The sequence below is a fragment of the Capsicum annuum genome, chromosome 9 (genome assembly GCF_002878395.1).
Source record: "Capsicum annuum cultivar UCD-10X-F1 chromosome 9, UCD10Xv1.1, whole genome shotgun sequence".
Classification (NCBI taxonomy): Eukaryota; Viridiplantae; Streptophyta; class Magnoliopsida; order Solanales; family Solanaceae; genus Capsicum; species Capsicum annuum.
The window spans coordinates 216,782,183-216,808,365 of record NC_061119.1 but is presented as its reverse complement, the minus strand read 5'-3'; the positions used below and the strand labels follow the sequence as shown (position 1 = coordinate 216,808,365).

Below are 26,183 nucleotides of genomic sequence, written 5' to 3'. Positions count from 1 at the left end.
ATCCATTAACGAATATCACTTTTCAAGTTAGATAAAAATATAAGAGAAAATGCATCATTTTCATCCTAAATTATACACAAAGTTACTAAGATACACTTAAATTTTAGGAGAATCCTATTACCTTGAACTAATTAAAATATATTTTTGACAATTTTAGTGCCTACACGATACATATGTGTGCCTACGTGGACCTTCAGTGTGTTGATTCACTGATGTGCCATGTATGTGCCACATAGGCACTAAAGTTATCAAAAATACAATTTTAATTAGTTCAGGGGTAATAGGACTCTTCTTAGACTTGAGTATGTTTCAACAATTTTATTTATAGTTCAGGATGAAAACAGTGCATTTACTCAAAATATAAATCTATACTTAGAGAATGAGAAATAATAACATCGAAAATATTTTTTGATAAAATAGAAATCAAGCCGAGTACTCTACCGTTGAGTTAGAAACCCAAAGAAAATATAAAATAAATTATATAGATCCAATCGTAAAAAGAAAAAAGAAAAAAGAAATTAGACAAGACATTAAATTCATATGAGGACTTTGGGCACTAGAAAGGAAAGACAATCACCTAAACTATAGATAGTATTAGAATTTTCAACATTTAAGTTTTGATATTACTAATGTACAATAATAATACGAAAAAAGCCAGAAATATATTTAAATTTTGACAAAATTTATTATAATAGCTTTAATTTTGTGGGGGTACTATGACCCCCTCAACTATTTATTACCGTATTTTTGTGGCATATATTTATTTAGTTGGACCACTTCAAATTCTTTCGCGCTAGTGCACGCGTATTTACGCAATGGTCCAGCTGGGCAAATATATGTCATAGAAATACGGTAACAAATAGTCTACGAGTGTGTCATAAAACCCCCGCAAAGTTGAAGTGTGTTACAATAAATTTCGTCAAATTTAGGTATATTTCGAACTTTTTTTCCTAAATTTAGTGTGATTTTATAAATGAAGACGTTACCTTTATCTTAAGAAAATATAGAAAGATTGTTTCAATTAGATCATTGACTCGAGTCAAGTATATAAAACAAATATAGGAGCAAAGATGTTGTATTGAAAATAATATAAAAAACAACAATTATAACATTAACAAATATATATGATAATCGAAACCAAGAAGAAAACATGTATACTAAAATCGACGAATAAGATGCAAATTTGATTCGTAATTCAACTCTCGATTACTAAAATCGGTATAACATGTGAAAAAATTTGCATATTATAATTCATTCAAATCAAGTTTTTCTTTTCGTACTCAATGTAATCTAAGTCATGGGCGGAGCCACCTTAAACGAAGGGTGGTTAGATGAACACCCTTCCTATGTGATCTACAAAGATTAAATGTTAGCTATTATGAGTAAATACTTAATTTTACACACCCTTAACATAACTGGGAAGAAAATGTACACACCTTTTACTAAATTCTTGGCTCCGCCATTGATCTAAGTAAGGTTCGTAAAGAATAGAGTTTATGCCGTACTTATCATGCTTTAGAGATAACCAGATTGTTTTCGATAAATATTTAGTTTAAACCACTTATCAATTTCTTTTTTTCAAATATCTAGTTAAACTATCAATTTATTTTTTAAAATAAACATGTTTAAAACAATTTTAAAAAAAGTTTGAATTATTGTCCAGATGAAATAACTCCAGCAAATCACATCATTCCACGTGTCATTTCTTGAACTAGCATCACCAAAAAACTTCCCTCCTCCCTATCCATAACTATATTCTCTCTGCCATCCAAAAATATCATCAATAATTCACAAAAAAATCAAAATTCTTGCAAAAAAAAATTCAGGATTTTTACATTTTCAAACACCCAATTGACCAAACTAATGAATGAACATCTCATATTTTGAAAAATCTTGAAAAAAAAAAATTAAAAAAATAATCAAAGGATCACACATATATATATATATACACACACACTTGTATTTGAAAATGGAGTGTATTGGAGCTGGAAAATTTGGGGCAATGGCGGTTTTTACGCGTCCGAGATTGAAAGAAATAGTAAGGAAAAGAGTTATGCCAAGAAGAAAGCAATGTTTATGGCCTATAAATATGCAAGTGAAGTGTAGTAGTAGTGGAAGTGAGAGTTGTGTAGTTGATAAAGAAGATTTTGCTGATGAAGAAGATTATATTAAAGCTGGTGGTTCACAACTTGTTTTTGTTCAAATGCAGCAGAAGAAAGATATGGATCAACAGTCTAAGCTTTCTGATAAGGTGATTTTCTTGATCCCTCATATGTAAATACTCGCTCCGTTTTAATGTGTTTGTCTGATTTTGACTTGGCACGGCAGTTTAAGAAAGTACAGAAGATTTCTAAATCTTGGGGTATTAAACTAAAGATATATAGAATATACTAAAATGTTGTTTATCATGTGGTCTTAAACATGTGAGTTGTCAAGAGACATTTTTTTTAAATGGGCTATGACACCGGGCTAAACTGACCCGTAAATCCAGCTAATGGGGAGAGGATTGCGCAAGTTTATGTACACTCTAACACCCCTTCACACCCAGATCCAACTGGAGCGTAGACTAGGTCCCAAATAGGAATGAACGTGACTCTGATACCATGTAAAGATACGAAGATATGACACCTGAGCCTAATTCAACCCCGAAAGATGGCTCATGAGAGTAGAATTGCCCAAATTTATATAAGCAGACCACCAGTCCATTTCTAAACCAATGTGAAACTTTTACTCACTTTAACATGGACAAAAAAAGAAATCAAGACAAATAAATGGAAATAGAAGAGTAACTTAAGTTATATAGTAGTCCTTTGGTGCGGTTTACCGAGTGCATGACCTTAGATAGGAGGCAATGGGGAATATAAATTAGAGTAGAAGGCTAGTAGGTAAATGTGCATTGTATCACCTAGGCTTCCATACAAGTAGTTATAATATTACTCTTGTAGTTTTTCGTTTTTTGATTGCTATTAGTATCTATTGTTATTTGTTCTTTGAGTAGGCAATTGAACATTGTCTCACCTACCCTTCTATACCGGTAGCCATAGTCGTATCCTTCTATTAGTTTTTTAAATTACTGTTGGTATGATCTGCGTACACTTTAACCTTTCCAGACCTCACTACATGAGAATATGTTGTTGTTATTCTTGTTGTACTATTGGTACTGTTACTTTTTTTCTTTTTTTCAAAATGCCTTGTCATGCTACCTTTAGGAGCCGTTTGGTTTGCAAATAATTTGGGGATAAAACTTTTTATTCGTCATCTGGTTGTAAATATTTGGGATAATTTAATCCGGGACTAATAATTAGTTCTGGGATAAGTTATCCTTTCAATTGGTGGGATAACAATCCCAACATTATTCTTACATGGGATAAAACCATAAAATGACAATATTACTCTTAAATTCTTTGATTTTTCACTTCCATACACATGATTTGAGTGCATAATTTAAAATTTTTACTAAAAATATTTCTGTGAAGCAACTATAATTTGAGTGCATAATTTATTATATTTCTCAGGCTAACACAATTAAATTTATTATAATTTATTATTCGTACTATAATTTGAATGCATAATTTAGTCTATTTTCGCAATTAAATATTTTAGGAAGTATAAAGGCATTTATCGTTCAAAATGGTTGTAAACTATATAAATTATGTTTATTTATATATTTTAATATCTTTAAAAATAATAAAAAATTTTAAGAATGAATATTTAAAGCTTAAAAAGAAATATATATATATATATATATAAGTTAAATAAGATGGAGGGTATTTTGGTAATCAATCAATTTATTCCTAAAAATTATACCATATATATTACTTTGAATACAACAAAACAAACACTCAATAAAAAATAATCCCAGCATAATTAATCTCAGTATAACTTATCCCAGCATAATTAATCCCAGTATAACTTGTTTTCAAACCAAACGAGCCCTTAGTATCTTGTCATGGCTTCTTCACTTTCATTATTTCTTTTCCCGCACTATTTTGGTATGCTTTTCCTTGAGTCGAGGATGACCTTTCTACTTTCCAAGGTAGGGGTAAGCTCTGCTAACACATTGCTCTCCCTAGACCCACTCATGAAATTATACTGGGTTATAATGTTGTTGTTGTAGTAGTAGCATCGGTCGTTTGGCCATAGATTCCAAATATTTTTCACTTTATTTCAAATTTATGAAGAAGGAGTTGTGTTTGGTTATATTTGCTGTTTACACTCATTCTGTTGCAAACTATATTGCTTTGTTCATCATACTACCTCAGCTTGCAGTTACGACAAATATCATCTGGACAAACTGTGCTGGATTTAGTGGTTATTGGTTGTGGTCCTGCTGGTCTTGCTCTTGCCGCGGAGTCAGCTAAATTGGGGTTGAACGTGGGGCTCGTTGGACCTGATCTTCCTTTCACAAATAACTACGGCGTATGGGAGGACGAGTTCAAAGGTTCTAATCTTTATTTGGCTTTTATTGAAGCAATTAGCTAAGAAGCACTTCGTTCAAACGGTGTTTATAAAAAAAGGGCAGCCCAGTTCGCTAAGCTATCGCTATGCACGGTGTTCGGGAAAGGCCCCACCACAAGAGTGTATTGTACGCAGCCTTACCTTGCATTTCTGTCAGAGGCTGTTTCCAAGGCTTGAACCCATGACCTCCTGGTCACATGGCAGCAACTTTACCAGTTACTCTAAGACTCCTCTTCTAAACGATGTTTATTCTTTTTTTTTTTTTTTTTTTTTCAGATCTTGGGCTTCAAGCCTGCATTGAACATGTTTGGCAGGATACTATCGTATATCTTGATGACGCTGATCCTATTCTTATCGGCCGTGCTTATGGAAGAGTTAGTCGCCATTTACTGCACGAGGAGTTACTCAAAAGGTTAAATTCACTGAACTTGTTCGTTATGTCATAAAAAAAGGACAGCCCGGTGCACTAAAGCTACCGCTATGCGTGGTGTTCGGGGAAGAGCCCCACCACAAGGGTATATCGTACGCAGCCTTACCTTACATTTCTGCCAAAGGCTGTTTACAAGGCTTGAACCCGCGACCTCCTGATCACATGGCAGCAACTTTACCAGTTACTCTAAGGCTCCCCTTCTTGTTCGTTATGTCATACGATTTGTTAATTAATTTCATCATTTTATTTTCCTTAAAGGTGTAATTCACATTAATCTTCCTAGGTGTGTGGAGGCAGGTGTTTTATATCTTAACTCGAAAGTGGATAGGATTGTCGAGGCTTCAAGTGGCCACAGTCTTGTAGAGTGCGAGGGTGACGTTGTGATTCCCTGCAGGTATAGTTTGTCAAATTTGTCTGCTTTCTTGTTTTGAAACTTCTAACTTACGATAACAGGTTTGTAACTGTGGCATCGGGAGCAGCCTCGGGGAAATTCTTGCAGTACGAGTTGGGAGGTCCCAGAGTTTCTGTTCAAACAGCTTACGGAGTGGAAGTTGAGGTAGGGAAAGATCATCAAACATCGAGTAATTTTGAAGTTTTTGCATGTTCTGTACCCGAATACTTGCTGCACTTTTCTTTGTCAGTCTATCCTTACTAGTTTTACCGTTTAACAGATAAGCACTCGTCTCGGATATATGCATTCGATTTGGCTTTTCTGTTTGTATTGTTAAGTTAGATCGGACTTCCTATTCATCGGATAAAAAGGCAACTGCTATATTATGACAAGAACATCTAAGCTTGGTTGGTTTTGTAACTGTATGGTCCTTTGTCGTTTTATCCAAATTTCAGGTCGATAACAATCCATATGACCCGAGCCTGATGGTTTTCATGGATTATAGAGACTATGTCAGACACGACGTTCAATCTTTAGAAGCTAAATATCCAACATTTCTCTATGCCATGCCCATGTCTCCAACGCGAGTCTTTTTCGAGGTTAGTGTTTTGATGTTATGCCAACTAGTTTTTGTTATTATCTATGTTGCTCGGACTTTTCAAAAGTGTCATCTGGTGCATGTTGGATACTTCAAAAGTAGTACATTTTTGAAGGATCTGACTCGGGTGCGGCAACATTTTTGGAGAGTCCGAGCAACTTAGGTTATTATGCTCCAAACAATACTACTTGGTTATGTGTGTGACTAACAAAACTATCTGCAGGAAACTTGTTTGGCTTCGAAAGATGCAATGCCATTCGATTTGTTAAAGAAAAAACTGATGTTGCGATTGGACACCCTCGGTGTAAGAATTAAAGAAATTTACGAGGAGGTAATCCAATCCACCTTTCATTACGTGCGATTTTTGCTGCAAGTCCAACGAACGACAGTCCATGATGTTAGTGAAATTATACGCAGGAGTGGTCTTACATACCGGTTGGTGGATCTTTGCCGAATACAGAACAAAAAACATTGGCATTTGGTGCTGCTGCTAGCATGGTTCATCCAGCCACAGGTAATAAGCAGCCCGGTGCACGAAACAGCCATTGAATGTGGGGTCCGGGGAAGGTCTGTTTCCACAGCTCGAACCCGTGACCTCCTGGTGACATGTTATGCAATGCTTTCTGAAACTTCTTCTACTGCATAAACAGGTTATTCCGTTGTCAGATCACTCTCCGAAGCTCCAAAATGTGCCTCCGTACTTGCAAATATTTTACGACAGAATCATATCAAGAACATGCTTACGAGTTCAAGTACCCCGAGCATTTCAACTCAAGGTACATCAGATACATTTCTGCCGTTCTTGATTGGCATTGCTATCGTTCCACGTTTCTGACCCTTCTGAACTAAGCAAATGTTCATCTTTTGTTCAGCTTGGAACACACTTTGGCCACAAGAACGAAAGCGACAAAGATCATTTTTCCTATTTGGACTGGCACTCATATTGCAGCTGGATATCGAGGGGATAAGGTCATTTTTCCGCGCATTCTTCCGTGTGCCAAAATGGTATGGCTTGATCTTGCTCCATCTCCCAATTGTCTTCGATGATATGTCATCATTTTCAAGCGAGTTTAAATTCTATACGCTAATAACTTTTACACAAATCAGATCACCTAAACGATAACTACATGTAACCGTTCATAATAAGTGGAATCAGTAACACTGAAATGAGGCAAGCAACATCCCACGACATGTTAAAAATACTCTGATAGCGTAAAAATTCTTTAGACCGACAGTGTATATAAGTTAAATCCTTTTCAAATACATAAGACACCTCCTATTTGAATAGAGTGAAAATGTTGTAATTTCGGTACTAATGAGAAAACCAGTTCATTTGTGAAAGATAACTACATGTAATCGTTCATAATAATAAGTACGATTAGTAACATAGAAAATAAGGAAGGTAACATCCTACAACCATTAAAGAAACACTTATCGCATAGTAATTGTCCAAATTATCAGTGTATATAAGTTAAATCCTTTTCGAATACACAAGACATGACTTCGGTAACATCCTACAACATGTAAAAATACACACAACAGCGTAAAAATTCTTTCAACTGTCAGTGTGTATAAGTTACATCTTTCAGTACTAACATCCTACCACCATTAAAGAAACACTTATCACATAGTAATTGTTCAAACTGTCAGTGTATATAAGTTAAATCCTTTTCGAATACACAAGACATGACTTCGGTAACATCCTATGACATTTATAGCGTAAAAATTCTTTAAACTGTCAGTGTGTATAAGTTACATCTTTCAGTACTAACATCCTACCACAGTTAAAGAAACACTTATGCATAGCAGTTGTCCAAATCGTCAGTGTATATAAGTTAAATCCTTTTCGAATACACAAGACATGACTTCGATAACATCCTGCAACATTGATAGCGTAAAAATTCTTTAAACTGTCAGTATGTATAAGTTACATCTTTCAGTACTAACATATCCTACAACCGTTAAAGAAACACTTATCGCATATTAGTTGCCTTTTCGAATATACAAGACATGACTTCGATAACATCCTACAACATGTGAAAATACACTAAAAGCGTAAAGATTCTTTAAACTGTCAGTGTGTATAAGTTACATCTTTCAGTACTAATGCGACGTGCTATCCTTTCAGGATGTTGTAACTTCAGTACTAATGAGAAATCAGATCACTTGAAATATAACTACAAGTAATCGTTCATAATAAGTACGATTAGTAACATAGAAAATAAGGAAGGTAGGGATGGTAGCATCCTACAACCGTTAAAGAAACACTTATCGCATTGTAATTGTCCAAATTATCAGTATACATTAGTTAAATCCTTTTCGAATACACAAGACATGACTTCGGTAACATCCTACAACAACAACAACAACATAGCCAGTGTATTCCCACAAAGTGGGGTCTGGGGAGGATAAAGTGTACGCCGTCCATACCACTACCTCAAATGAAGTGGAGAGGCTGTTTCCGATAGTATACTTCGTTAACATGCTACAACATGTAAAAATACACTAACAGCGTAAAAATTCTTTAAACTTTCAGCGTGTATAACTTACATCTTTCATTACTAACGCGAAACGTTATCCTTTCAGGATGTGGCAAGGATTTCTTGGTTCAAGTCTTTCTTCAGCAGACCTTATGTTATTTGCCTTCTACATGTTCATTATTGCACCAAATGACATGAGAAAAGGCCTAATCAAACATCTGTTATCTGATCCTACTGGTGCAACAATGATAAGAACTTATGTTACATTTTAGAGTAAATCAGAAGCCTCATTACTTCAGATTCATAAGCGAAAATCGTGGTCCCTCGAGGCCTTGTATATAGCATTTTCACTAGGTTAATATGTTCAAATAAGTTGCACAGATTCAAGTTTTGTATCTGCTTCATTTTGTACAAGATGTATTGATCCATTGAAGTCTATTTTAGTATCAGTATAAATGAGTGATGATTTTGCTTATTGTGGATAAGTTACATTGTTTTACTATCCTTTATCTAGAGCCGGGGGTCTATCGGAAACAACCTCTCTAGATCTTCGGAGGTAGCGGATGGACTGCGTACATCTTATCCTCCCCAGACCCCACGCTGTGGGAATACACAGGGTTTGTTGTTGTTGTTGGATAAGTTACATTGTGGTTAAGTGGTAAAAGTTTATAGACATATATAAGAGTAAAGCATCCAGTACCCTCTCAAACTATGGGCGAAGTTGCCAACTTCACAGGGGTCCTATTACCCTTGAACTTAATTTTAGCGTATTTTTGTCACTTTTTTATACTGATGTGGCACCTTTGACGTGGGCATCATAAATATAAGAGTAAAGCATCCAATGCACCGTCAGAACTATGACCGAAGTTGCTACGACACCCTCCAACTTCACAGGGGTCCTATTACCCTTGAACTTAATTTTAGCATATTTTTGTCACCTTTTTATACTGACGTGGCACCTTTGACGTGGGCATCATAAATATAAGAGTAAAGCATCCAGTGCACCGTCAGAACTATGGCCGAAGTTGCTACAATACCCTCCAACTTCACAGGGTCCTATTACCCTTGAACTTAATTTTAGCGTATTTTTGTCACCCTTTTGTACTAACATGGCACCTTTGACGTGGGTCTCATTTTGTGTAATAAAGGTGTCACGTCAGCACAAAAGGGTGACAAAAATATGCTAAAAATTGAGTTCAGGAGACAATAAGATCCCTGTGAAGTTAGAGGGTGTTGTAGCAACTTTAGCTATAATTTGAGGGGGTACTGGATGCTTATCTCTATATATAATGGTCAAAAACACAATTGAACTATCACTTTTCGCGAGTTTCACAACTGATGTTACGTTGGCCTAGTCTGCCTCGAGGTGCGTTTTAATACATAGATGGCCATTATAGTTATGGTATCAAAAGGGAATAACTAATAGTTAGAGTGCGAAACTAACAAAAAAGTTATACTTTGGATGTATACTTTAGATGTATTTTTGATCGTTAACTCAAGTTCATATGCAACACATACGACACGTGAATTATTCGAGATTGGTATAAATATCAAATGCAGATAAGTATATTCCGGAAACGGAAAAGAGAAATATATTTCCGAACTATATTAAATAGTACGTATATATCCTTCGTCATACTTTGGATACATATATACCCCTACCGTTCATGAAATAGTAAGTTTCTGAAAAAAGAATTCTATAATTTATTATATATTATTATATAGATGCTTCAGTTATATGCATGCATGAAGTTACCAGTCATTTAGTATTATATTATGGGATGCTTGCATTATTCTTAATTATATTAATTTTATTATGCTTTTGGATAACCTTATTTTGAACTTAGTTGCATTCCCAAGAATAAAATCTAGCAACAACATAATGGCAAGAATATATATATTTTCTCCCTAACACCATATATAGTGTAATTCTATAAGTAGAATTTGGGAAAGATAGTATACGTAAATATTGCTATCTCATAAAGATAGAGAGACTATTTTTAAAAAACCCTCGATAAGTAACCGTAGCGTTATAAACAAGTTGTGATCGTATGAACATAATAAACAACAAATGATATGGTATACTAAAAGTCGAGACTACCTGAATAGGCTAATACTACGGTGCACTATACTACCACCAAGCCAAATACATGCATAGGCTAATACTAAGACCACGCTCAACAACCTACTAACTATCTTCCCTTATCTACGACCTCTTCATCCTCCTATATAAAGTCATGTTCTTGGTAAGCTAAAGATGCGTCATATTTTGTCTAATTACCTCTCCCCAATACTTCTTCGGCCTACCTCTACCTCTCCTCATGCCCACTATATCCAATCTCTCACACCTCCTCGTTCAGACATCCACACAAACACCAACAACAACAATAACATACCCAGTAAATTCACACATAGTGAGGTCTGGGAAGGGTAAAATGTATGCAATCCATACCACTACCTTCGAAGAAGTAGAGAGGTTGTTTTCAATAGACCTCCGGCTCAGGACAAATAGACAGTAAACAGAGTCGTAATAAAATATGAAACAAGATGAAATAACAGAAATAAGACACCCACAAAGTAGTACTATACACTATCAAACCAAAAGCACACACCTCACTCGAACCCTCCTAACTAGAAACTCCAACCTATGTGCAAAGCCCTACGATTAATAGCAAGGATACACCAAAACACTCCTATCTACTGGTCACGACTCACTCACATGCACGCACTAGCCCTCTAACTTAATTAGCGTTCTCCATACCTTCCTATCGAGGATCATGTCCTCAGTAAGCTGTAACTGTTCCATGTCATGCCTAATCACCTCCCTCCAGTATTTCTTCGGCCTACCTTGCTCTACCCCGCTTGAAACCATCCAAAGCTAACCTCTCACGCCTACAAACTGGGCATCAGTGTCCCTCCTCATCACATATCCAAACTGCATCTCAACCTCACTTTATGCATCTTATCCTCCACCGAAGCCACTCTCACCTTCTCCCGAATAGTCTCATTTCTAACCCTATCTCTCCTAGTATGTCCACACATCCAACGCAACATCCTCATTTTCGCAACTTTAATACTTCGTTCGATACAATATGACCGGACGAACTGACACTCTATAGATAATACAAATTTTTTGAATCGTCATTGCTTTATTAGATTCCAAAGTCGTTAGTGCTGTTAAAAGGAGCATGTATAAAAGGATTAAAAAGAATTAGACTTTGGGAATAACTTTTAATTAGCATTAGTAAAAGTAATTAAAGAATAATACTGAAATTATAGTTCGTCATTAGTCATTACTTTCTTCCCTGATTCTTGATTAGTATGATTGAGTATTAAAAAAAAATGCATATATTCTCTTGACTTTTTAATGCATAATAATTGCTATTTAAGTTATGTATATACTATCAAGGGAAAAAGGTGCGGCAAAATTTGGAGTTACGTATTTTGAACTTTACGGTATTCATCTCCTAAACTATTTTTTATCGTATTTAACTACATATATTTGGCACTTGAACCACTGCGTGTATTTCACGCACATTGAACGTGTAAGAAAAAATGTTTAATAAGGAGCAAATATATGCCAGTTAAATACGATAAAAAATAGTCTAAGAGGTCATAGGACCCCGCAAAGTTCAAGGTACGTAACTATAAATTTGCCTAAGTACAAATATTTTTCGCACATTTTTCCTACGTACTATCAATGTATATGAAAATTTTATCGTTATCATATCATCTTTACATGTTATACAAATAAATTAACTTATTTTTAGATTATAATAGCCTTATTTTAAGAAGTTACCGATGTATAAATATTTTCTTAAGAATGACATGACGATATATTATATAAAGATCTTTTTAAGTTGACGGGATTTATAACTTAAACTCTTTAATTAATGAAAAAATAACATAAATATATATCTTAACTTGTTACATTTACACAAATTCCCACCCTTACAAAGTAATTACAAAAATCTCAACTAATTATGTATCTTCGTTTGATATATCAGAAGCTAATTATTTATCTCGACATACCCAATCAGAAAAAATATATAGTAGCTAATTATGTATCTTTACAAAGGAAAAAAATATATTGTCGTTGAATGTATTATGTACCTTGACAGACTCAAAATCGAAAAAAATGTATTGGAATTTAATAAGGTATCTTTACAAAGAAAAAAATGTATCTTCATCGGTTAGGACGGAGCCAGCCTTTGGCCCCCTTCAACGAAAAATTATACTATTTTTATATATGACTAAAATTATTTTTTATGTATATATAATAGATTCGAACCCCCTTTGATTAATTTTTCTTCAAATTTTGAACCCCCTTAGTGGAAATCTTGACTCTGCTTCTGTTCGTTGGATGCATCGGAAACTAATTATGTATACACCCTTTTCATATTAACTTTCTGGCCTTAAAATAAGAGATGAAACGACCTTTGAGAGACATAGAACTACCCTCCCACTCAAAAATCGCCTTATCAGGAAACTGGAACTTCACCAGACGGGTGCGACAGTCTATTGATGCATAGCCAAACTCAAAATTAATTTTTTTTGTAAATATGTAAAATATCAAAATTTTCTGTAATTAAGCTTCAACTGTCGGGATTTATATTGTTTGCCTTTAATGAATCAAATTAAAAAAAGGTGGCTTAGAAAAGAATATGAAAAAGGAAGAGGAATTAAAGTATCACTTTTAGTCTTCTATAAAACCACCATGTTGGAACATATTATTCATCATATACACCAAAAAAATAAAACCTTAGGTTTTAAAGAAAGAAAGATAGTTTTGGAGCAACGATAAAAGTTATATATTATTGTAAATTTAAGGTTACGAGTTCAAATTCGTAAAAATAATCTTTTGCAGAAATATGAGGTAAGATTGTATATAACAAATTCAAATAGTGTATTGAATCTACGTTTCGTTCTTACTATCTTTTTTATGGGTAACGCAACAAGTTCAGTTTACTTAACAAGCTCAAAAGGAAAAGTGACAGAAGAGAGTGAGCACACATGGTTCTTGCATGGAAATTCCATACTTGAAGTTTTGCGTGCTCGCTCTCTATCTGTCACACATCAATCTGACTTTTTCAAAAAATTATGCTCGTAAATTTGTCAGTTATACTTTATATATATACAATTTGAATTTAATTTATATATACTAACAGTATATGTAGCTTTTACAATATATATATATATATATATATATATATATATTTAAATTATTTTACTCAGTCAATATTGTGTATATATAAGTTAATTAGTAGTACATGAATGTGAGCTGTTAAAGTTTGAAACATTCTTTTTTTTTTTTTTTTTTTTTTTTTAAGTTTATTTAAGACATTGAAGAGAAGCATTTTTCATGTCTTTTCACAAATTATTATTAATTCAGTGTTATTATTTCCTCCCTTCATCTTTATTTGTTCATGTTTCTATTTTGAGATGTCTTACTATACTAATCCAATTTATAAAATCAACGGATAATTTATCTATTTTTACCCATTTTATCCTTAGCATTAAATATAACTCTTTATCTAATGTATGTTTCAAGACATTAAATTTATTATATTCAAATGATAATAAGATAAAATTATCTCTATCATTTACTATTTCTTAATTAAATTATCTCTATCATTTACTATTTCTTAATTCATGTGCCAATAGAAGAGTCGATAAGTAAAAATGGACGAAAGAGGGATTGCAACACTTATATGATAACCTTTGGGTCCGATCGTTCTTCGAATTCTACATGTAATGAAAGTTTTAATGCATCAAACTGACCTTTTTCATGTGCCTTAGTGTGAGTCTATGATATTTTGTATTTATGTGGTTGCTAAACCAATATTAGTCTTATGAATTATGATTATGATTAAAAAGTCGTTTTTAAGCGCAACCAAATTAATTAGAAAATAAAAGAAAAAATAAATTTATGTCATTATCTCTATGCTTATCTCTTCAAGAATCAATCAATCAAAGAAGCAAGCAACAATTAAATTTAGGTATCAAAGTATATCCTAAAAATCTTCTTTTATTTCAACCTAAATATATAAAGATTAATTTATTTACTAAATTATTTCAACCTAAATATCCCAACAAAGCCAACAATAAAAATAACTCCAATATTTATTTACTTTTTTTTTACAAATTTCTTCATTATAATTATTTGTAAAATTTGTTCTCACTAAATGCGTATACATATTTGTTAATTATACACGATATACTCCAACGATAGTCATAAATGATTACAACAACAATAACACACCTATTGAAATCTCTGACGTTTAGAAAGTTAAAGTGTCCTTTACCTATACCTCGGGAATATAGAGAGGTTGTTTTCAAAGCACCCTTAATTGTTTTTAAATACAACCGACTGACTAAAAATATTAAGATCTTTTTTTCCAATTGTTGACAATGAAATAATAATTTTATAAATATTTTTATATAAAGAAATGGTGGGCCCAGAGTCATCTAGCCGACCAGTGCACGTCTTTTGGGCCCTGTGTAATTGACCCGGTCCACTTGTGCCCCAAATGTCAACTTTTAACTATCTTAAAATTGACTTCTAAATCTTTAGTAATCTTATTTTATTCTTTACTCTAATTTTTTATAATTGTTCAATCCAGTATCTTCCTTTTTTTTTTTTTGATTTGTTCTTCAAATTATTTATGTATGACATTAAGTAACCAAAAAAAAAAAAAATGATACAATTTATTCAAACATTATATTCATTAAAACACTACTACTATAAAATACTAATAAGGTAGGAGTGTATTTGACTTGCTATTCATTCTAGACATACTTATTTTTTGATTTTTGTTATTATTTATTATTTCGTAAAAGTTGATCATAATATTATTTTGTTATAGTATATGTTGTTTTATTATTGTTTGTTATTTTTTATTTTCATACTTTTTTTTCTAGACTTTTTTATCTTGAGCTGAAAGTCTGTCGGATATTCTAACCTCTCCATATTTTACTTGTAAGTATGTATGTTGTGTTGTTGTTGTTATTATTATTATTATATTGTATTAAACTATACTAGTTTAATGAATATAATGTTTGATCTTTTTTTGTTTGTTTGTTGTTGATTTTTGTTATCATTTATTTTTCCGTGAGGATTGACTATAGTATTATTTTGGAGTAACATGATTTTGTTACTATATGTTGTTTTATTATTGCCTGTTAGTTTTTATTTCCATACTTTTTAAAAAAAAATAAAAAATTTAAATCTTTTATCTCTTCATATGCCACTTGTAAGTATGCAGGGGCGAATTTATCCCTTTGATGAAAAATTATATTATATATTTATGATTAAAATTATTTTTTATGTATATATATATATATATTAGATATTGAGCCCCTTCGGTTAGTTTTGTATGTTGAACCCTCTTCGTGAATATTCTAGCTCCACCACAGTAAGTATGTTATTGTTGTTGTTGTTATTATTATTATTATTATTAATATATTATATTTTTTAATGAATATAATATTTGAATGTTTTTTTTTTTGTTTGTTTGCTGTAACATAATATTACACATCTAAAAATATTAATAAACACAATATACTATTTCTTTCCTCGCTCCATTCATTGATCACATACTACTAGTTGTTTTTATCTCTGTGTTTCAGAAAAAAATGAAAGTGAAGGTTGATGATGGAGATAGTACTGGTGGTGCTCCTCCGTGGACGACGGCGAAGATAACGGTTGTAGTAGCAGTTAAGAGTGCTGAAGGGAGAGGAAGTCAACGTGCAGTGAAATGGGCAGTGGAGAAGCTTTTACAGAAAGCTCATAAATTTGTTTTCATTCATGTTATGAATGCAATCACCACTATTCCAACTCCGTGTAAATTCTCCTTCATAGTACTTTTTATGTTAGTGTTGTTAGATTTGCCCTGAATTTCCTATTTTACGTGATTTTCTACCACAATTATAATTCCTTGGTTTTGTAATTCTATAAATAGAAAGATCTCTCTTGATAGGAAGGTGTGGAGGATAAGGATTAGGGTAGAGGGTTAGGAGGTACGAGTGCGTCCGTAATAGCAGGGGAGAGTACTTTGTTTGTCTGGAGTTTCTTATTCGTGGTGTTTGAGTGATATCTATGATTTCGACTAGTTAGTTTATACTATTATTTTGTGGTTGTATCGTTTCATGTGTTAGCTAGCAGTGTTAGTTTTATTAGTTTATATGCATTTAGGTTGTGTTTGTTTTCATTCATGTTATGAATACAATCACCAGTATTCCAACTCCATTTAAATTCTTGTTGTTAGGATTTGCCTCGAATTTTCTACTTTAACTGATTTTCTATTACAATTAGAATTTCTTAGAGGAAGTGTTTTTGTAGTTCTATAAATAGAGAGATCTCTCTTCTCAGCTTATGGAGGACATGATCCTTGATAGGAAGGTGTGGAGGATGCGGATTAAGATAGAGGGTTAGGGGTTAGCAGTGCGTCGGTGACAGTAGGGGAGAGTACTTTGTTTGTGTCTGGAGTTTCTTATTCGTGGTGTTTGAGTGATGTCTATGATTTCGACTAGATAGTTTATAGTATTATCTTGTGGCTATATTGTTTCCTGCGTTAGCTAGCAGTGTTAGTTTATTTTGCATACTGTAGACGCGTATTAGGATAGAGGGTTAGGGGGTACAAGTGTGTCGGTAATAGTAGGAGAGAGTACTTTATTTGTGTTTGGAGTTTCTTATTCGTGGTGTTTGAGTGATATTTGTGATTTCAACTTAGATAGTTTATAGTATTATCTTGTGGCTGTATGTTTCCGGTATTAGCTAGCAGTTTTAGTTTATTTTGCATACTGTATTAGTTTATTTGCATTTAGGTTGTGTTTGTTATAGTGGTATCGGTCCTGAGTCGGGGTATATTGGAAACAACCTCTCTACCACAATTAGAATTTGTTAGAGGAAAGGTTTTGTAGTTCTATAAATAGGAATATCTCTCTTCTCAGCTTACAAAGGACATGAACCTTGATAGGAAGGTGTGGAGGACGCGGATTAGGGTAGAGGGTTGGGGGTAGGAGTGCGTCGGTAACCGTAGGGGAGAGTACTTTGTTTGTGTCTGGAGTTACTTATTCGCGAAGTTTGAGTGATGTCTATGATTTCAACTAGATAGTTTATAGTATTATCTTGTGGCTGTATTATTTCCAGTATTAGCTAGCAGTGTTAGTTTATTTTGCATACTGTATTAGTTTATATGCATTTAGGTTGTGTTTGTTTTCATTCATGTTATGAATAGAATCATCAGTATTCCAACTCCTTGTAAATTCTTGTTTTAGGATTTGCCACGAATTTTCTACTTTAATTGATTTTCTATTACAATTAGAATTTCTTAGAGGAAGTGTTTTGTAGTTCTATAAATAGAAAGATCTCTCTTCTCAGCTTACGGAGGACATGACCCTTGATAGGAAGGTGTGGGGATGCAGATTAGGATAGAGGGTTAGGGGTTACGAGTGCGTCGGTGACAGTAGGGGAGAGTACTTTGTTTGTGTCTGGAGTTTCTTATTCGTGGTGTTTGAGTGATGTCTATGATTTCGACTAGATAGTTTATAGTATTATCTTGTGGCTGTATTGTTTCCTGTATTAGCTAGCAGTGTAAGTTTATTTTGCATACTGTATTAGTTTATATGCATTTAGGTTGTGTTTGTTATATTGGTATCGGTCCTGAGCCGGGGTCTATCAGAAAAAACCTCTCTACTTCATTTGAGGTACTGGTATGATCTGCGTACACTCAACCCTCCCCAGACCCACTATGTGGGGGTATGTTGTTAATGTAATCCATCGAAGAGTCTAAGGAGATTTTTTTTTAATAGATTTTATGTTTGTAAATATTAGTTTTATATATAGGCCGATTGACCAAATCATAAATAACATTATGCTTTTTCATTTAATTTTGTGTCATTTGATTATCATTTACATGGTTTGCAAACTTTAAACTTCTGCATTACACCCTCTCGATTTTGAACCCGACAAGTGTTATAGTCTATTTTGTCGGAAATAACCTCTCTATATCTACGAGGAAGGAGTATGATGTGCGTAATGAGATTACACTTGGTATGTTGTTGTTGTTGTATAGTCTTTTATGATATTCGAAAAAAAAATATAATTATTGTATGAAGTTATGTTTGTGTTTGGACATGTATTTCATTTGGTAAATTAAAAAATGTTACATGTTTTATGAATTTTTTTTTCAAAATCCTTTTTTTTTTTTTAAGTTCGGACTTTGGAGTGAAAATTAGCACTAAATTTAACTAATGATAGGTCAGGATCATGTTGTTTATTGGGAATCACAGGGGAGAATGATTAATTTCGAATTCTTGTTATCATGAAAATCGTCATCAAGATAGATTGCCCTTGTGAGGTCAACGAACTCATACTAATGATAGGAGTAGTTAAGGTTTAAGTTGCTCGGACTCTTAGAAAATGTCATGAGGTGTGTGTTGGATCCTTCAAAAGTAGTGCATTTTTGGAGGATCCGACATGGGTATGGACACATATTTAGAGAGTCGAAGCAACTTAGGTTAGGGTTACATGTGGCCTAGTGGTCAATGAAGTGAGTTGAAAACCGTGAATTTGAAAAGACAAAAGCACCAGGTGATTTCTTCCCATATGCATCTGTCCTAGGGTGAACAGAGTTATTTGGTACCACCTCTGGTACCTTTTGCTGTGGGACGGCGTAGGTATCTTGTGGAATCAGTACCGGAGGTACACGCAAGCTAGCTTGGACGCCAAGGTTGTCAAAAACAAAAGAATTTAGGAGTGAAAAATTAATACAATGTATAACCAAACAGTCTTTGATGTACTAGTTTAAGTTTGAATGTACAATTTGTGAATTTATTTAAAGGCGTTATCAAAACTAGTAGTAACTATTAACAAGTTGCTAACATTTTGTGTTGTCTGTTTTGTAATGTCTAATGTCTGATCAATATTATAGCAGGAGAGAGTATTCCTGTTGATGATCTTGAGGACAGTGTGGTTAAACTATATACCGAGGATAAGAGAGTGAAATGTGAAGAAATCTTTATCCCCTTCAAGACTTTATGCAAACGAAGAAACGTAAGTTTCTCCTACGTTGTGTTGGTTTGTTGAAGTAAGTTAAATTCACAAGTGTATTTATGTCTGAACTTCATGTAGGTTGAGACATTGGTGCTGGAAGGGAATAATCCTGCAACAGTGCTCTTAAAATATGTAAATGACTCCAGAATTAAAAGTTTTGTCTTGGGCTCCTACTCTTCAAGTTACTTTGCCAGGTAAATAGGGCGAAGATCGTTCTCCGGTTTATGTTACCACCTGTGTTGAAGTATTGTGTGTGCTTCAGTTATCGCATTATTTCGTTATTGTTACTGTTCTTTGCTTTGGATGCTATGTACTGCTTTCTAAACACAATATTTCGTTGTTATTACTGCTTTTATTCTGGCATTCCCTTTTTTCAACTGGATTGAAATGCTTTACTTGAGTTGAGGGTCTCTCAGAAACAACCTATCTATATATACAAGGTAGCGGTAAGGTCTACGTACATCACTCCCCAGACCCCACCTGTGTGATCAATGTTGTTGTCGTTTAACATTGATCCTATACAACCATTCACTCATTATATTTTCTTGTGGAATTTCCCACTAGTAATAATATCAATGGCTTGTTCTTCTAATATTAAATTTCATCAAGAGTTACCCAAATTGTGGTTCATATTTATTCTAAATGTCGCATAATGTGCATTTATCGGTCATGCACTTGAGCCGAGGGTCTTTCAGAAACTGATTCTCTACCTCCACAAGGTAGTTGTAAGGTTTGCATACACTCTACCCTCCGTAGACCTCACTTATGGGATTTCACTGGGTATGTTGTTGTTGTTGTGTTTTTTTTGAGTAGAAGAAAGTAATTTTTCCGTGATTTGGTGGAGATGTTTGATTTCCAGTGGCTAGTTATGCTAAACTGTAGTTCAAATTTTTACTAGGAAGCTGAAGGGATCAAGCGTGCCATCGATTATCCTCAAGCATGCTCCAGATTGTTGTGATGTTTATGTGGTGTCCTCAACTAAGCTTATGACAAATTCGTTAAATCCCTTGTTGGCTGCTGGTACTTGGAAAATCTTTTGGACTCTCAGTTGTTTATCTTCTGCCGTTCAGGAATAGCAGTTTCTGACTTCTAATAAGTGCTTGTATACTGTGAAACAGAAGGTGACCTTCGTATAGTCAATAAACAACAATCCAGTGCATCTTCTATCTCCGCGGGAAGTATTTTTCATAACAGATCATCGTCAGTTGCATCTAGCCATCTGAGTTCTACAGAATTTGTCCACGGGAACTCTTCTAATTACGTCAATCCTCAACGCAGAACTAATCACAATCTGGAAGATGTGACCACAGGTCTGGAGGCAGTCAAGGGATGCCATTCTTCCACTTACTCAAATCAGGTGACTTGATAGCTTTTCTCCGGCTAGTAATATTAGTATATTTTCGGTGTTTTTATTAGTTTACTAGTTCCGTACTTCGCTGCACTTGAGCCGAGGGTCTTCCAGAAATAATCTCTCTACCTCCCCGAGGTAGTGGTAAGGTTTGCGTACACTTTTCCCTCCCCAGACCTCCCTTGTGGGACTTTACTGGGTATGTTGTTGTACTAGTTCCTTACTTCTCACTCTTAGTTTTCGGTTACTAATTGTTGTCTTGTATGCCTCTATTTTCTTACTATCCTTCTATTGCTTATATCTGCATAAACATTGTGTTTCTGCTTTTTTTGAGCCGAGGGTCTTTCAGAAACAGCCTCTTTACCTGACAAGGTAGAGGTAAGGCCTGCGTACACTTTGCCCTCCCCAGACCCGATTTGTGGGACTATACTGGATATGTTGTTGTCGTTGCTTTTCTTCAAGTTCCGCTTAAACTTGCATTCTTTTGTATTTAAAATGCCATTTTAAAGTATAAATTACTACAATAAAATTTATATATATGTTAATGTTCACGAGGTGCTTTTGTCATGTCATTTCTGCTTATGCACAGTTAGACATTCAGGACGAAGTGGAGAGGTTGCGCGTAGAATTACAGGATACTTTAGCAATGTACAATCAAGCATGTGAGGACTTGGCGCATGCCCGGAACAAGGTAAAGTCATTTGGTAATCGTGAAGTGCTCGTCTTACATACCAGAAACAACAAATATATGCTACTGAATAGAATCATGATCTTGATAATCTAGCATAGTTCCATTTCAGTTAATGGTTTTACAACATTAGTGAGTCATGGTAAGTCCGGTCGGCAAGACACCGATGCCTCCATCATGAACGTGTCCGCTTCTACCAGCAAGCTTCTGACATTACGTTGAACACTGTCTTTCAGGTCCAGTTATTTTCTTCGCAATACCTTGAAGAGTCTGAAAAAGTGAATGCCGCAAAGAAAAGAGAAGAAAATCTAGGGAAAATTGCTGCTGAAGAGAAAGAGAAGCATATGGAAGCTGAGAAGGAAGTTGAGATAGCAAGAAAATTGCTTTCCGAAGAGGTTTACGAGAGGCAGATAGCAGAGTTGAAGGCTCTACAGCAGACCTTAGAGAAAAAGAAAATTGTTGATAAACTATTATCATCTGATGGCAGGTATAGAAGGTTTACAACAGAAGAGATTGAGGTTGCAACCGATTACTTCTCCGAGTCTAAGATGATTGGTGAAGGGGCATATGGAAAAGTTTACAAAGGCAATCTTGATCGCACCCCTGTTGCCATCAAAGTTCTTTGTTCCGATGCATCAGAAAAGAAAGACGAATTCCTAAAAGAGGTGCTTTTTCAAGCTTTTGTTGTTTCCTTTTTCATTTCAAGTTATGCAATTTTAGACATACCTCCTTGTACTGAAAAGTTATCGCAGTATAGTGGAAAGACCCCTTCACCTTCTCAACGAAGAAGTTGGAGGTTTGAGTAACCGGGGAACAAGGTGTAAAAAGGGCCACTATTGACTCTTTGGTAGAGGTATAAAGTTTGCGATATCAATTAATAAGAGATGAACAATCCCTTCGTGTATCTGTAGGTACCGTAGTTTATAGTCTCAAACAGTTTTGTATCATTATTATCTGCACATAACAAGACTTTCAACTTCACATCTTACATTCCTTGCCCTTTTTCCTGAGAACTCACTAATCAAAGACCTTTTTAAATATGTATATTCCCTGGTCTGTCAACGAGAGTCGTTCAATTCACCAGTGCATAACAATGTCACATTGGCACATGCTATACTATTTGTCTTGCTAATTCTCTTCACGTTAAATAATTTGTTTACTATAAGCATTCTTAGAACATTCTGCAACATGCATCACATATTTGATCTGGTGCACAATTATTTGTTTCACAAATCTATGGATTGTTTACCGGGTATAGTTGGTATTGAATCTAATTGTAGACAGTTTATAGCAGATGTTTTCAACTTCTGTTGATATAATATTCGTCATTTGTAGGTGGAGGTTCTTAGCCAGTTACATCACCCGCACATTGTTTTACTGCTCGGAGTCTGTCCTGATTACGGTTGCCTTGTTTACGAGTATATGGAGAATGGAAACCTCGGAGATTACATTTTGGAACGAAACAACAAACCATTTCCCTGGTTTTCTCGATTCAGGATACTTTTTGAAGTGGCATGTGCTCTTGCATTCCTACACAACTCAAAGCCTGAGCCTATTGTTCATCGAGATATAAAACCAGGAAATATATTGTTGGACAAAAATTTTGTAAGCAAAGTAGGAGATGTAGGTCTAGCAACGTTTATATCAGATGTTGTACCGGAAAGTGTTACAGAATATAGGAACTCCGTTCTTGCTGGCACCTTTGCTTACATGGATCCCGAGTATCTAAGAACTGGCACACTTAGACCAAAATCTGATCTGTATGCTTTTGGAGTAATAGTACTCCAATTATTGGCTGCTCGTCGTCCTAATGGCCTTATAATGAAATTTGAGGATGCTATAAATTGTCATTCGTTGGTGGATATTCTTGATAACTCTGTTACTGATTGGCCGTTGACTGAAGCTGAGGAGCTAGCTAGGATGGCGCTAAACTGCTGTAAGCTTAGATGCCGAGATAGACCTGACCTCGAGACTGAAGTTCTTCCACTTTTGAAAAGACTTGCTGAATTTGCCGACATGCATAGCAACGTTGAGAAGAATCTTATCCAGGCACCTAGTCCGTACTTATGCCCGATCCTTCAGGTGAGAACTTGAAATTCGAGACAAGGGACCTAGTCATTTCTCGTGCAGTTTTTGTGCACGCGTTTCATTCTGATTTTCTGCTGTTGTATCATGCAACATCTTAACAGGAAGTAATGGAAGATCCACAGATAGCAGCTGATGGATTTACGTACGAGCATAGAGCAATAAAGTTATGGCTCGACAGATACAGTGCATCACCAGTGACAAAACAGATAATGCAGCACAAGCTGATCATGCCAAACCACACATTGCGGCTAGCTATACAAGAATGGAGATCACATTCAACATCGTTCAGATAGAGAAAAACTTGTGATTGATGTGGAGGAGACGATCTGTTTATGATATAGTCCAAGGTAGAGTTTTCTCATTTCCTTATTTCTTAAAACATTATTTCAACCAACCTCCACTGTACTTCCAGTGCAAAGAGTCAAAATGTTCATGACGATATCAAGCCGAAAGGGAAACTAGAGAAACCACAAGAAAAGAAGGAAAAGTAATAGGACTGTTGTATTGTACACAAGTGTCTTTAGAACAAGTCGTCGAGTGTACATTAGCAACTGTAATTTAAGTATTGTATAGCTCCTGATGGTAGGAAAACCTATAGAAAATGTAACATAATACTGAGAATGAGACCATACATTCTGATTCATGATTTCTGGTGGTAGACAAGTCTGAAATAATATATCCTAGCTTTCTACAAGGATAAAAGCAAAAAATTGTTAACTTGTGTATGTAGCTAAATTTGTTGATCTCAAAGTTGTCTACTTTTGTCACATTTTCCCTGAGCCGAGGGTCTATCAGAAATAGCCTCGCTACTCCCAAGTCCCAAGTTGGGGGTAAGGTCTGCGTACGCTCTACGTCTCTATCTTCTCAAGACCCCACTTGTGGGATTAGCAATTACACGGGGTACATTGTTGTTGAAGTAAAGTTGTCATACTAATTGATCTTGAAGCATTAGCTGCACAAAATTTTAAGCTAGACTTAGTGAAGTGCTTCATGAAAATGGTTGAAAATTGATGGGAACTAAGTCTGTGGAAAGTGAAAATGGAAGAAGGGAAATGAGACAACTTGACAAGTAGCCATGAAGCATATCTCCACAGTGGTGAAGTCAGAAATTTCGCGAAGATGCCCAAGGCTTAATATATGTGTATAAAAAGTAATTTGACATGTATATATACTATAATTTTCTATGTAGTTTGTATATTTTGTGTCATTTGACCTTTTCCTGAGCGGGTCTATCGAAAAAAGTCTCTCTACCTCATCTGAAGTAGTGGTATGGACTGTGTACACATTACCTTCTCAGACCCCACTTTGTGGGAATACACAAGGTCTGTTGTTGTTGTAGTGTCAGTTGACCGCTCTTCCACTATATGTGGCTACACCACTCTGACCTGGTCGAATAATTGATTTTTCATCAATAAAATATTCTACCTGCACCTGGACAGAAAGACCCCACTGAAACTTCACTATTCCTTAGGTGGATTTCGACCCTTTCGATAGGGGATTAAGTGGAGGGAGAAGAAGGCCTACTCTCGAGGGGCTCGAGTCATATGTGAGATACTACTTTGGACAGGTTAGACTTCTAACCTTGTGTTATCTGACTGTTGTCATTTGACCAGAATGTCACAGATTCAAGCTTTGGAAATAGCCTCTGCCAGTAATGTAAGGTAAAGCTGCGTACAATACACCATCGTGGTGGGGCCCTTTCCTGGACCCCGGGCTGCCCCTTTTTTTTGCCATGACCTACGAGTCAAGTATAGTTTCAGGTAAACAATTTCTATGGAGCTTACGCCTCCTAGAAGTAACAGAGGCGTTCTTGAACTATATCATTAACAGATCTTCAATTACGAGTTTTGCGGACAATCAATTATTTAATCTGCCAATAATTTCTTTAAAAACATGGCTCACATCTTAGAAGAAGAAAGAGCAATATATTGTAATAATTGACAAGATGAAATGTTAAAAACATATAAATCACTTTTAATACCATTTTTTGAAATTCGCTTTATATGAGCGATACATCAGTTTCACTTTATAGCATTCATATAATAATAGATACAAAGTGAATTGTCGTATCGGAGCGAATTATTGTATTACTGATATAGAGTGAATTGGTGTATCACTGATGCAACGTGAATTTCAGAAACCATTGTGATACAATGCAAATTTTAAAAATTCTCCATATTTAGATGTGTCATTGAGATTTTGGGTATAGTTTGGGGGAGCACTTGTGTCTTAGTCTAATATTTCATGTAAACAATAAAAATGTTGGTGACTGACTGTGACTTTTTTTTTATGTATATTATGTCTTTTCGTTATTATTACTTTCACTGGTCGTTTTCTGAAAACACTTCTCACGCATCCTACACCCTTATTACTTTCACTCGTGTTTTGCTAGATCACATATAAATACTTTTAATATAATATCTTTGCACTTGATATATACTACTACAAATTAAGTTAAAAATCTGCTTGTCGTTTAAGAAAATTTTTCCTTCACACCAAACACATCTTTCAATTTTAAATTTATGTTCCGCATGAAAAATAAAAAAAGTTGGTGAACTGAAAATTTTCTTCTGTATATTCTGTCTTTTTATTATTATTACATTTCGGAGTTGTCTAGAAACACTTCCCACGCATCCAACACCACCA

The 26,183-nt window shown here is 34.7% G+C and overlaps 2 protein-coding genes across 3 annotated transcripts; both read left to right on the top strand.

The window, feature by feature from the left end:
- The first annotated feature begins 1,703 nt into the window (after nt 1-1,703).
- Nucleotides 1,704-8,832, top strand: LOC107840923 (lycopene epsilon cyclase, chloroplastic). 2 transcript variants are annotated; one of them, XM_016684874.2, is made up of 11 exons: nt 1,704-2,251; nt 4,270-4,441; nt 4,735-4,870; nt 5,172-5,282; nt 5,342-5,444; nt 5,735-5,878; nt 6,101-6,208; nt 6,295-6,391; nt 6,528-6,653; nt 6,750-6,882; nt 8,464-8,832. In XM_016684874.2, exons 1-11 carry the CDS (start codon nt 1,970-1,972, stop codon nt 8,627-8,629), a joined length of 1,578 nt encoding a protein of 525 aa, XP_016540360.1. In that variant the 5' UTR covers nt 1,704-1,969; the 3' UTR covers nt 8,630-8,832. The 2 variants fall into 2 exon arrangements, with proteins under 2 accessions (XP_016540360.1, XP_016540361.1); XM_016684875.2 differs by having other exon boundaries at nt 2,011-2,251; nt 4,263-4,441.
- A 6,886-nt stretch (nt 8,833-15,718) lies between these two features.
- Nucleotides 15,719-24,231, top strand: LOC107840922 (U-box domain-containing protein 34-like). Its single transcript, XM_047396605.1, is given in 11 exon segments — nt 15,719-15,772; nt 15,987-16,200; nt 19,292-19,413; nt 19,492-19,607; nt 20,312-20,433; nt 20,532-20,770; nt 21,351-21,452; nt 21,686-22,114; nt 22,785-23,531; nt 23,639-23,804; nt 23,807-24,231. Coding segments are annotated over 11 exon segments (2,334 nt in total). The 5' UTR covers nt 15,719-15,733; the 3' UTR covers nt 23,845-24,231.
- The last annotated feature ends 1,952 nt before the right edge of the window (nt 24,232-26,183 follow it).